This window comes from Phocoena phocoena, chromosome 4 (assembly GCF_963924675.1).
Source record: "Phocoena phocoena chromosome 4, mPhoPho1.1, whole genome shotgun sequence".
In the NCBI taxonomy this organism is placed as follows: domain Eukaryota; kingdom Metazoa; phylum Chordata; class Mammalia; order Artiodactyla; family Phocoenidae; genus Phocoena; species Phocoena phocoena.
The window spans coordinates 76,298,376-76,310,890 of NC_089222.1; the positions used below are offsets into that span (position 1 = coordinate 76,298,376).

General features: G+C 44.5%; 1 protein-coding gene across 6 annotated transcripts in view; it reads right to left on the reverse strand.

The window, feature by feature from the left end:
* Positions 1–12,515, reverse strand: part of KALRN (kalirin RhoGEF kinase) — a 640,054-nt gene that overhangs the window by 240,377 nt on the left and 387,162 nt on the right. For all 6 annotated transcript variants that reach the window (XM_065877078.1, XM_065877079.1, XM_065877083.1 and 3 more), the window contains exons 20-23: positions 12,135–12,250; positions 11,510–11,632; positions 3,851–4,033; positions 2,472–2,590 (exon numbers count right to left, since the gene is read on the reverse strand). In XM_065877078.1, coding sequence (XP_065733150.1) covers positions 2,472–2,590; positions 3,851–4,033; positions 11,510–11,632; positions 12,135–12,250 — 541 coding nt within the window. The remainder of the gene's footprint in view (positions 1–2,471; positions 2,591–3,850; positions 4,034–11,509; positions 11,633–12,134; positions 12,251–12,515) is intronic.

Sequence of the window (12,515 nt, forward strand, 5' to 3'; positions counted from 1 at the left end):
CTTGTAATGCCGCTCACACTCATTCTCACCAACTAGACACCAACTCAGCTTCCCATGTTCCTCTTACTGTAGCTCCCAGAATGATGACTCCTGCTGAGGAGAATTGCTGACTCACACCAGAACGGTTCACAGTCCCACAGGTTAAACCAGGTTTAAAAGCCAGAAACAGATGCCCGAGACACCACCGCCGAGACTGGGGGTTAGCAAACTTTTTCTGTAAAGGGCCAGAGAGTAACTACTTGTGGGCCATTCAGTCTCTGTCACAACCACTCAGCTTTGCTGTTATGTGTGAAAGAAGCCACAGACAATATGTTAAAAAAGTAAGTCTGGCTGTGTTCCAATAAAACTATATTTATGAACAGAAAAGAATTTCATCTAATTTTCACGTCACAAAATATTCTTCTTGTTTTGATAGTTTTCAACCATTTAAAAATATAAAAAAATAACTTTTAGCTTACAGACTATATAAAACAGGTGGTGGGCCAGATGTGGCTTGTAGGCCATAGTGTGCTGACCGCTCGCTTCTAATGGGGTCATTTTACGTCACAAACTGATGTGCGTGAGGCTGAGCATGTGATCCCAAGCACAGCACAAGCTAATGATATTAACTGACTACTCTTCAGTCTCCCCAAAGAGAAGCTGTGCTACACATATGCTCCTTCCACCTCGGACCCCTAAACAACACAATGTACCCGTGCGGGCGTTCAACTCACGATGCGTGGCTTCACTGTAGTGTACCTACGTCACTTTCTTTCTTTGACAAATTTATTTTAGAAATGGTGCTTCCTAGCTGGCATGTGATATGCGATAATATCTAATTCAGCACAAAATATATTTTTATATATTTATCTTAGATTTTCCATGTCATTTTCTCATGGAACTTCATAATGAGAATCCCTGTTTACAAGGTGTTCCATCACATAAAAATTTTGAGAGGGATTATCCCAAGTGCCCCCTGGTTGGAGATTTCAGAAGAAACATTAAAATGAGCAGCATCTTTTCCTGAACCTTTATCTTGGTGGGATTTTCCTTAAAGCAAAACTTTGTTCTAGCAGTGGCCTTTCTATTAAATTATTGATTTTAAAAATTCCCTTTTGCAGGAGTTAATGAGCCACTCTCTCGTTAGTCTTGCTCTATTAGTAGAGTGGAAAGTCCATGAGCTTTGAAGTCAGACAACCAGGAATTGAATTATGACTGTCATTTCCTAGAGGCAGGACTTGCTTCTCCAAGCCCCAGACTCCTTACTTATAAAACAGCTGATCACACAGGGCTGCTGCAAGGATTAAACAAGATCCTATAAGCAAAGTTCCTAGTGCACTGTAAGTGCTTGGTAAACAAAGAAAGAAGGAATATCGGAAGGAACGTAATCCCACTTGCTTTGAAAAGTTGTCTTTGATTTTACTGCCTTGGGTTCTGGCATGCCTCTACCTTCTCCCTTTTTCTCCATCTGCTTCCTGCAGTTTTTCCTCATAATTTAGCTCCACTACCCTCTACCCCGTTTTGTTTTACTTTCCACCCACCCTTTACCGTCCTCTGGCTATTTGGTGTCTCAGAGACAGCCCAGCGGGAAGATCTGGCCACGTGTTGTCTCCTCATTTCCCTCTCTGTTATGGGTTGAATTGTGTCTCCCCCAAAATGCATATGTTGGGTCCCAGCCGCCAGTATCTCACAATGTGACCTCATTTAGAGACAGAGTCATTGCAGATGCAATTTAAGATGAGGTCATACTGGAGTAGGGTGGGCCCCCGTTCCAAAATGACTGGTATCCTTAAAATGGGGGGAAGTCGACACAGGCCTGTATTCAGGGAGGACGCCATGTGAACATGAAGATGGCCATCTGTAAGGCAGGGAGAAAGGCCTGGAGCAGAGTCTTCCCTCCCAACCCTCAGAAGGAATCAACCCAGCCAACAGCTTGATTTCAGACTTCCAGCCTCCAGAACTGTGAGACAATACATTTCTGTGGCTTAAAGCACCTGATTCGTCATACTTTCTTACAGCAGCCCAGATGAAACATAAGCTCTGACTTCACAGACCAGCTTGAGTTTCTTCAGTTCCAAGGGACCTGTGGTCCTACTTTATTTTGATAAAATCAACTACAGAGGCCTTCTTAATCTTAGAACACACCATTTTTTTTCCAGCATTACCCAAAAGGAATGTCAAAATACTCTTCATAAAGCCCTTGCATATCTCTGGCTATGTGTAACTTTGTAACACTGATATAAAGAAAGCAGAGTGATCAAGACACGGTTTGTAAGGTTGACATGGTTCATTGTTTCTTCTGTCCAATGCCCTAAAGTTCTTGGTTAGTGTGAAATGTGGGTGGAAGCATCATGTCTGTCCATTTCAACCTCTGTAGGTGGTCATGGGGACACAGCAAGCTGTCTAAAGGGACGGGTGGCAATGAAAACCAAGCATAGCCATGAGGAGCCTGCCAGTCAGTGGAACCGTCTCACGCCCAACCCCCCACATACTCTTTCTTCCGGGCTGATTTCCGCTTCTCTTCATTGACCTCATGGTTGGCGTCCCGGAGCTTGACCTCACGATCTGAAAGGCTTGCTGGGATGATATCCAGCTCCAGGTCCTTGTTATCCTACACACAGAGAGATCGCAGAGGTCACCTTGGAGATGCTTTGGGAAAGCAACTCACCAGAGTTGGTGGAGGTGGGGGAAGGGAAGAACAGAGAAAGATATTACGGAGAAGGATGAGAAGATGGGGAATCCCACCAATTGCTACCCACAAGCACTCTTCTTCATGGGATAATTTTTTTCTCAAATAAGAGAAGTATAAAATGTTCAGGTCAAATGCTCAGGGATAATATCCACAACAAAGAAAAAGAATGTACACTTTTTATAATTAGTGTCATAGCTCCTCAGGGACGTTGGGCCTGATTAGATCTACACACACACACACACACACACACACACACACACACACAGGTCCAAGACTGATGATTAACCATTAAAACAGATGTGAAACAGAAATGTAAAAAGATATAAAACTTTCATTTGTCAAGGGAAAATAATAAAAGTAAATATTTTTATTTAAACAAGCAACTTCCCTTGGAAATAGAAAGCTAAATGATAGAACAATTACTGAATTTTCTAATTGCCCATCCATGCTTATTTCAACCACTGTTTGGTATTTATATAGAATAAAAACCTCTAGGAAAAAAGTCTCACAGGTTAAAGCCTGGGGGAGACGTTAATTCCCCCAATCTTTGTGGTTTGACCACTTTATTCTCTAGTCTGCTCTGCTTCAGAGTATGAGCCTATTTAAAGGTTTAAGAATTAGAAATCCTAGGATCAAATTGCCAGTCTGTATTTAGCTCTTAATTCATAGGTTAATGACCCCTATTATAAAAAGAGATTAAAAGTCAGTCTTCCTTTACTTCCTGGAAAATAGTACTTCTTTTCAGTTGAAATGTCAAATAGACTTTATACAAACTGCATACCTTATTCTTGAGAGAGCACTATTATACATACTGAGGACTCTAATCATTTGATTAACATAATTGGGTGGAAGACAGTACTGATGAAGCCAAGATAAAGGGCTTAATCCTCAAAGTCAACAGTTAACTCTACACACAGAAAAACTCTGTTCTGTAGCCACAGGCCCTACCCCTGGCCAGCCAGTTTTGCACTGTATATAGCACCAGTCATGGAGAGCTGGAAGCCAATGGCTCAGCAAGATCCAGTCCCTCCAGGAGAAGGACAATACAAGGCAAGTGCTCTAGGGGTCAACAGCTCAGGAAGATTCCTCTGCAAACCCAGCTTCCCTCCACAGCAATGAACAGCAGTACTGAGGGAGGTAAGAAAGGAGGATGTCCCAGCTGGGCAATCCCACACCTACCTCTGTGTTGACTCCAAGGGCTTTCTCCAGAGAGTACCGGTACTTTCCCATCCTCAAGGAGAAATCTCTGTAATGCTTGTCCACCGTGGTCACCCATTTCCTGATCTCTGTGGCATGAATGTGGCCTTTTTCCACAAAGCTATCGGCCAGCTGAATCAGGAGTTTCACCTTCTCCTTTGTTTGCTGCCCCAAAAGATGGTCGTAAGTTACTAGCTTACCTTTACTATCATGGCCCTTCACTCCAGCCCTCTCTCCTTCTTCACGGAAGCCATAGATACCCCAGAGCCAGACTGCCTCCGTCTATATCCCAGTGCTGTCACTTACTGGCTGGGAGGGCTTGAGCAAACTACTGAAACCCTCTGTGCCTCAGTTCCTTCATCTGCAAAATAGGGATCATAATAGGATCTATATTGTAGGGTTGTTGTGAGCATTATATGAGTTGACAATGTAGGATGTGTCTGGAACACAGTGTTCACAGTAAAAACTCAGTAAGCAATAAATGTTAGCCAGTATGGTTATTGATGTAAGAATCTCTTTCATTAATATAGCACTTTATCAGTTTACAGAGTATGTTCATGCTACAGCTGAGACTCGTTTGAGTCTTAAAGCATCCCTAGGAGGCAGGTGGAGGGAGGTGGTACGGGTCTCTTTGAAACACAGATTGAAAAGGCTGAGGCTTAGGGCTTGTCCAAGTTCATACAACCTGTAAGTGATAGAGCCGTTTGCCTCTGGTCCATAGTTTCTAGTTCTCTCCCTTTACCCTACTGGCCTGAAGAAGGCTTTCTAAACATCAGGTGAGTTGGCACAGCCAGGCTGTACAGAAATCTAACTAGCAGATTTAAGAGTAAACTTTGTCCCTTTCACCGCCAGGATCTTGTTTTTAGCTTCCTTGAGAGAGAGAGAGAGAGAGAGAGAGAGAGAGAGAGAGAGAAGAGTGAACGAAGCTAATGTCCATCACGGGGCTAAGTGAGGTGGAGCCCTGATGTGGGTCAATTTCATTTCTAACAAGAGTGTGTTCAACATCTACTCTGTCCACATCACTGTGCAGAGGGCTGTGGGGAAAGACCTGGGGGGTAAACAAAAGAAGAAAAAGAGATTTCCACCAGACTGTCTATATCCCTAGAGGGACAAGATTTTCACACAGAGTAGTTCAATAACTCAGGGCATTATGTAATTGAATGTCAGAATAAGAAATATGTATAGTTAACACGGCAGGAATTTTAAAACAGGAAAAAAATGAAGGTGGGCTGGCAGGGGCAGAAAAGGTGTCATGGGGGAGGCGGGACCTGTGCTGGGTAAGATATGGAAACGGAAGGGCTATTCAAACAAGCAAACGCTTGCTCAGAAGAATATTTACATAATATTCTGAGAAGTAATCTTTTATCTTTCAAACCGGGGGAAAGTAGGTACAAAGTTTGGATCATGCTACAATCTGGGTAATTGAGGGAAACCGAGACAGAAAATCACTGGATCAAGAACAGAACAGACAGAAGGGCCTTTCTTTCTTTATGCCACCACCCTCACCCGTGCCTCTCCAGGCTCACCCACAGCCCCTCCCACGAGAGACTGACCCTCTCAAGAACTGCCAAAGGGAAGCTTCTGGCCAGAAGCAAGCAGAGAGAACTTGGTCCCCCACGGCCAGGGCTCCCGCTCTCCAGCAACTCACTCAACACCTTCGAGCCTCTCCTACCTCAGCACGGTGGGCTGGTCCCCAGGGCTGGGAGATAAGGGGCCAGAAGAGCTTGGTGTGAAGGAAAGAAGGTAGGTATGAGGATAGGAGAAACACCTCCTTAGCAACGAAAAGGCAAAGAATAATGGCGCTGGGACTCGGTCAATACAAGATACCTGGTATTCCAAGGACTTCCATTTCTTGCATTTAGGGCTTCCCCTCTAACCCAGGAAACAATTTTTCTTAGGTTTGTCACTTACTTAAGACAGTGATTAATTTTTGTAGCTATAATCAAGAAATCCATCTTCATATAAAATCTTGGAAACACATATTTATTCTCTGCTCTTGGTAAGGAGACTTGAGCACGAGATGGGTGTTTATAGCCAATTGGTAGCTGCAGTCCTACCAGAGCAGCCCTACAATTTCCTATCAGAGGAAATTATATCCTAAAACATCAAAACTGATTCAGAGTCAACAGGGATAGTGGCTTGTGATCAAGAGCATTCCAGGTATGTGTGGGACCCAGGGGGAGCAAACAGACAGTGAAACTAGCAGCGTAGACAAGCTCTTCCCCACGTGGCCTCACCTGCCCATGTGACCGTCTCCACTGCTCTCCGTGGCCCCGAAATTCCAGCCATGTTAAATAAACCTCACCTGCCCCCCACAATGTGATGAGTGGCTCCTCCTCAGCCCTGCTTTCACCCCAGTGGTCCTCCCTCACCTCTCCTCCTCCCCACAAGCCGAGTGGGAGGTGCCCTTCCCAGTGTTCCCGCAGTACCACACACGCTGCTACTTTGGCGTGTACCACGCTGAGTTATTTATGTCTCCTTCATTAGACCATGCGCTTCTAAGAGATGAGTGTGATCTTATTCATTTGTAGCTCCAATGTCTACTATGTATACCATAATAATAATAATGTTGAGTAAATGGATGAGTGCATAATTATTGTGCTGGGAGGTGAGTAACATTAGACCAGCAAGAACTGAAGGTTTACACTGGGAAGAATTAGATGAAAAGATTTGACCCCAACCATGCCCACGGCCCCTACTGAGAGCAGTCTGAAGTGATTTCTTATACGTGGGTGACTACGGTGGCACAGTGCGACCTGCCCCATGCCTGGCTACCGCTGATGAGATCAGAGGTAAAACCTGTCCCCTGAGGGCAGCCCATCAATATGCAGCCAGCGACTTCCAAGGTGTCCTGGCCTAGAAGCTCTGACTAAACAGGGACAGGGGCAACATGCTGGGTCAATTAAGCTGGTTTTTCTGGGGATGTGAACTGTAGAGACAGGGAACTGGGTGGCTGGGTGGAGAGTAGAACTGAAAGCAAATAGTAGAGGAGAGAAGGGAAGCTGAATCACAGTGGTGGTCGTCATGTATGCCTGATCTCCTGAGATGAGCTGACCCGGAAACGTGGCTGCTGAAACTGCCCTAGTCTTGGGTGACATCCCAGTTTTCATCTCCAGAGGTGAGACTATGCCACGTGTCTTGTTCTTCCCATTGGGCTGAGTCATTCAGCTTTTCCTGGGCTCCTTCGAGGTCCAGCCACACATCTTCTGTCTTCTTTATTTCCACATACAGCCATACAAAATCTTTTCCCCTTCTAAACTTAAGCCAGCTTGAAATTCAAATCTTGCCACCAAGAAGAGTAACTTATACAGACTGATAAAGTGGGGGTCAGATTGTAGAGGTGCTTGCATGTTAGGTTCAGGAGTATGGACATGATCTTGTGGACAAAGGGGGCTTTTGGGGAATATAATTCACTTGGGCCTGGAAATTTAGAACACAACTCACTTATCTTGAGATTCTTGTGTCCCCTAGTGTATATTTTGCCCTTTCATTTTCAATTCTATGTTTTCTGCTGGAAAAGACAGAGGTTAAAAATAAGGGTTCAGTAGTTCTATTTTTCTTGTTTTTTCTCTTCCTTCCTTCTTTTGATCAGTTAATATTATATCATCTTCCCCTAATCAGAGCACCTCACTCCGAATATAGTTTGTGAAAAGCCCTTTTGGTATCTCTTGAAAATCTGACAAGTCTTGAAAATTTAGGCTTCTTGACATATTCTCACAATCTAATTATAAGCATCCAATTGGCCTTTCATTGCTGGTCTGCCCTGTACTTATTGATATATTCTTTGAGGGAATGCAATTATCGTGCTTCCTGAGTGGGAAAACCGTTCCTTGAGATGTATCTTCATATTCATTCCACAGGAGAAAGATCTGCTTGTTAAATATGAAAAACGAAACCTTTCAAAAATGTCTATCACATGTGAGCTATGTTCATTCCTCTTAAGAGTCTCAGAAACGTAAACATGACCATATTTTATCTGAACTGTTTAGATTCTACTTTTCTCGTAGAAAGGGCCTCTCTGACAAGCCCAGTGTTCCTTTTCCTGGCTATCCGAATTCAAAGACATAATTTAGTTCAGCTAAAGCTCCAGTCACTTTCATTATCACTTAATTCTCTTTCGTTAAGAAGAAGCTAGTCCAGTTTATCTTATAGCTTCTTTCACTTTCAGAGATAAAATTATCAGTTTAGAAAAGAGTTTTTTCAACATCATTACTCATTGAGAAGTATAAATGAAAACCACAATGAGATACCACTTCACACCCGCTAGCGTGGTTATACAAAAAAGACAGACGACAACCAGTGTTGGAGAGGATGTAGAGAAGTGAGAACTCATATACACCGCTGGTGGAAATGGAAAATGGTGTATGCACTTTGGGAAACAGTTTGGAATTTCCTCAAAAAGTTAAATATAGAGTCGCCACCTGACCCAGCCATTCCACTCTCAGGTATATACCTAAGAGAACTGAAAACATATGTTCACACCAAAACTTGTACACAGATGTTCACAGCAACATTATTCACAGTGGCCCCAAACTGGAAACAATCCAAATGTCCATCAACTGATGAATGTGTAACAAAATGTAGCTTATCCAGACAGGGGAGTATTATCCAGTCACAAAAAGGAATGAAGTACCGATGAAGTACTGCTACAACATGGATGAATCTTGAGAACACTCTAAGTGAAAGAAGCCAGACATAAAAGACCACATATTATGTGAGTCCATGATTCCATTTACATGAAGTGTCCAGAACAGGCAAACTCATAGAGATAGAAAGTAGATTAGTGGTTGCCAGGGGCTGAGGGGAGGGGAAAAGGGGAGTGGCTGCTGATGCATAATGGGGTTTATTTTGGGGAGGGATGATATATTCCAGAACTAGACAGTGGCGATGGCTGTACAACCTTGTGAACGTACGAAGAACTACTGAATTGTAAAAACAGAAGAATCTAAAGAGTTTTGCTGTTAGAAGAAATAGAGTTCTTCCAGATGTCAAGATGCTTAAGCTTTCCTATCACCATGTACCTTGACCCCTTATAAATTTTGAAACCCACAATAGGAAAATATCATTGGCATTCTTCTAACTGGATTGTCCACAGCATACCACAGAAAGAAAATTTTGTTTTCCTCTTATCCTCAACCAAATTTTCTTTATCTTATTTTTATTCTCACATTCGTATATTGCTACATAGAAGGTACCGTTTTATATTCAGTGTTTCTTCTACTTGATCTGTTTCTTTGGAACAGAGTGTAATAATTCAATATACTCAGTATACTCCGTTGCTCTGTTCAATCATGAGAGCCACCGTACTTACTGTTGTGCGGTTTAAGGTCAATTTGGTTTCCATTTCAAATTCACTTTATTGGTTATAAAGATTAAAACCAAAGATGGCTGGCTAAAAGAGGTTTGCTTCTGGTAAGCGGGACTGCAGTGGGGCCGGAGGCTACTGCCTTTCATCAGAAGGTCCCCAGCTGGATTTGTTATCTTGTAGATATTCTCAGAACAAATAGCCCTGAAACTTGGAAATGATAGATGGGAGGATGAAATCCCATTAAGAGAAACACTTAAGAGGGAGAGAGAACAGAGAGAGAGTCAAAGTAAAAGAATCATATTAAATAGAGGTTTGGGGAGGAAGCATTGTTGAAATCTACCCAAACTTCTTTTTCTCTTATGTGCTCAAATATCTGTAGCCTCCCTTCAATGCATAAGATATAGTTAGGTACGTGAATAAAGCATGGTTCTCGTCCTTTGGGATCTTGCAGGCTCGTACAGGAGATAACGCTGTGCACACATTGCCAGGAGGACAGGATGGTCCAGGTCAGGTGCCTTAAGGGCTGCACAGACAATGTCTGCAGTGCAGGGATACGCCGATTGTATCCGGCCTGTAGGCAGGGACACAGAGGAAGAGGCACTGAAGTGGGAAGGCGGGGTCTTCCTAAAAAGTACAAACTAGAGGGAAGGGAAGGATATTCTAGGCAGAGAAATAGTATAGAAAAGATATAGAGGCAAGAAAATAAATGATGTATCTCTCGGAGGGTAAGAAAATAATATCCATTCAGCTGGAGCATAAAATCTGCATAAACACATTAACTGAAGATACAGTGGCAGTGGTAAGGTGGCACAGTCGTAGACGTTGTTGAGTGCTGCCTAAAGGCACTGCATAATCATTAAAGCTCTTGAGCTGGGTGGTAATCTGACCAAAGTGGTGTTTTAAAGATGAACGCCAGTGAAGGGCAGGATGGGTTGGAAGGAAGGAAAGGCCAAATGCATGGAACCCAATTAGGGTGACAACAATGTGAATAGAAAAAAGAAAGACAGGAAGATTGTAAAGAGGAAGGATGAATTAAATTGACTGAATGACTCTCCACATTTCCACTTCGGTGATGGACAGACTCTGATCCTAGGAAGTTCTGGGTTTCTGCTGTGATCCATCCTACATCAGTAGGATCACCAGTGGATCTGATACTATTCAGCCTCTTAGTGGGTCGTTGTTGACACTATTTGGAGAGGGGCAGATAGGTGCAAAGTGGGTAATTCAAAACCATTTTCATTTGGATTTGAAAAGGGTTCTGTGCGTCTGCCACCTCCTGGGCACTGTCTGTGCTAGCTGGTATTGAAATGAATCTCTTATCTGAAATGACAGTCCTTCACATTGGGTGAAAAGGCCCCAAAGCTCACAAGTGTGCAGGGGAAGGCTCCCCACTATCAAGAGTTCAGAGTGTAGGATTCACAAAGTGGATAACCACTTCTGAAATACCAGCTCAGGAACGAGGCTAAGGGGCTAATTTTGTTGCAGCAGATTAGAGAGAAATTTGCTGTAGTGTCAGAGGGATCTCTGGATAAGGTAGGCATTAATATGTTCCCCCCACCCCTGACTCTCACGAAAGCTCATCTCGTCCTGGGAATAGCATCTGCCCTATGTGGAAGTGATGCCAAGGATGGTCCTCCATGGCAGGGAGCCCCGTGTGAGGGACAAGGATGCTACAAAGAGGGAACTGAGACATCAGATTTCACTCAAAGCCAAGGGTCCTCAGATCAAATCCTGGCTGGGAAAACAGATGAAAATGAGATTTCCTTCTATTATATTATTTTCATTCTCCACCTCGGTGTGAATGGGGGTGTGAGCGTGTGTGGTACGTGCACCAGTGCATGTTTTGCTCCCCAGAGACTTCAGCCTGGCTCATTTGCAGGGTGAGGCCCGAGGGAAGTAGTCAGCTCCGGAACCTGCTTTGTGAACCCACCCATAGCCACTAGCCCTTCCCAAAAGGTGGACTTCCCAAGCATTCAAATTTCAAGAATATGTGGCTGATATTCCCACACAATGTGCATTTCCCATGAATACATTCCTTTGCCTTATTTGGTCTGAAAGAATACAGCAGATTCCAGAATCTGGAGCACGAAGATGAGTACCATTTGGAAGCACAGCATATAGGAGTTGAGTTCCTGCGTACAGAGGCTCTACCAACAGCTGCATCTCTTTGGACGTTCAGGTCTCAAAGGAGACGACCCTACCTGTGTGTCCCACACCCTTGCCTCCGTAGTCAAGCATTTCTGTGTACAGAGGCTGTCCTCCCTCCCACAATGTGAAATTGGCCAGATTGGGGAGTGCTGGGTGGAAGGGGAGGGCTCCGGGATGCTTCCTACCTTGGCAGGCACCCTGAACTCTCCATATTCCTTCAGCAGCTCCTGAGTCTCCTCTGCGGTCTCCCCCGGGGAAGTATGTGTTGAGAGGTAATATTCACCTGTTTCTTGGATCCAGTCTAGCGCCTGTAGGAGGAAACAACCCATTCAGTGCCCCAAAAGCCAGCTGTTAGTAAGAAAACATTCCACGTTCTGATGTGAAGGTTTGTAGTTTGGGACAGCATGATGGACCTAGGAAATGCCGGCACAATTCAATCAGTATGTAGCTTGGAAGTTGATTTTATGAAAGAGCCCTCCCCTGTTAGACCTGGAACAACCCACCAGCAAAGAGACTGTCTTGTCCATTGGACTGGGGACTCTTCTAGGCCAGGCCCAGTGTCATCTATGAGTTAGAGCAATCTGCCCCCAGCATCTCCTCCCAACTCCTGGTACCAGACTCTGAACAGAGTGCCTGGTGAAGGCTGAACGGCTGGTCAGTGCAAGGATGCTTTCTTCTTTTCATCCCCACCTCCCATCTCTACTCTGCCTGCTCCTATGACCCTCTTGAGGACTGTCCCAAGTCTTGGTCATCTAGGCCTCTGTAGGGTCCCCAGAACGGAGGCAACGCCAGGGAAAGCTCTGAACATACCTGCTTGGCGCTTCGCTCAAACACCACGTATTGCTGGCACTGGTCTAACCGCCGCTTCTTCAAGGTCCAGAAGTGCAGGACACGGTTCTCCCTCTGTAAGAGCTCACTCAGGATGGCTGCAGGGCAGAGAGACAGGCGCTGGTCACAGGAAGGTCCTGAGCAAATCTGACCGGCTGCTTCAGCCCCGCTCCCAGGTGCCAGATAACTGAGACCTTCAAGTCTCCCCATCGGACTGATCCAGCACCAGAAGCAAGGGAGCAAAAGTTTGGTCCAGAGAGAATTTCCCAGAGATCAGGGAGACTGGGGGAGGGCCTGTTGATGAGGTTCTATCAATGAAGGGGGGAAGAGGACGTCCCCAGGGTGACTTAAAAGTGACTCTGG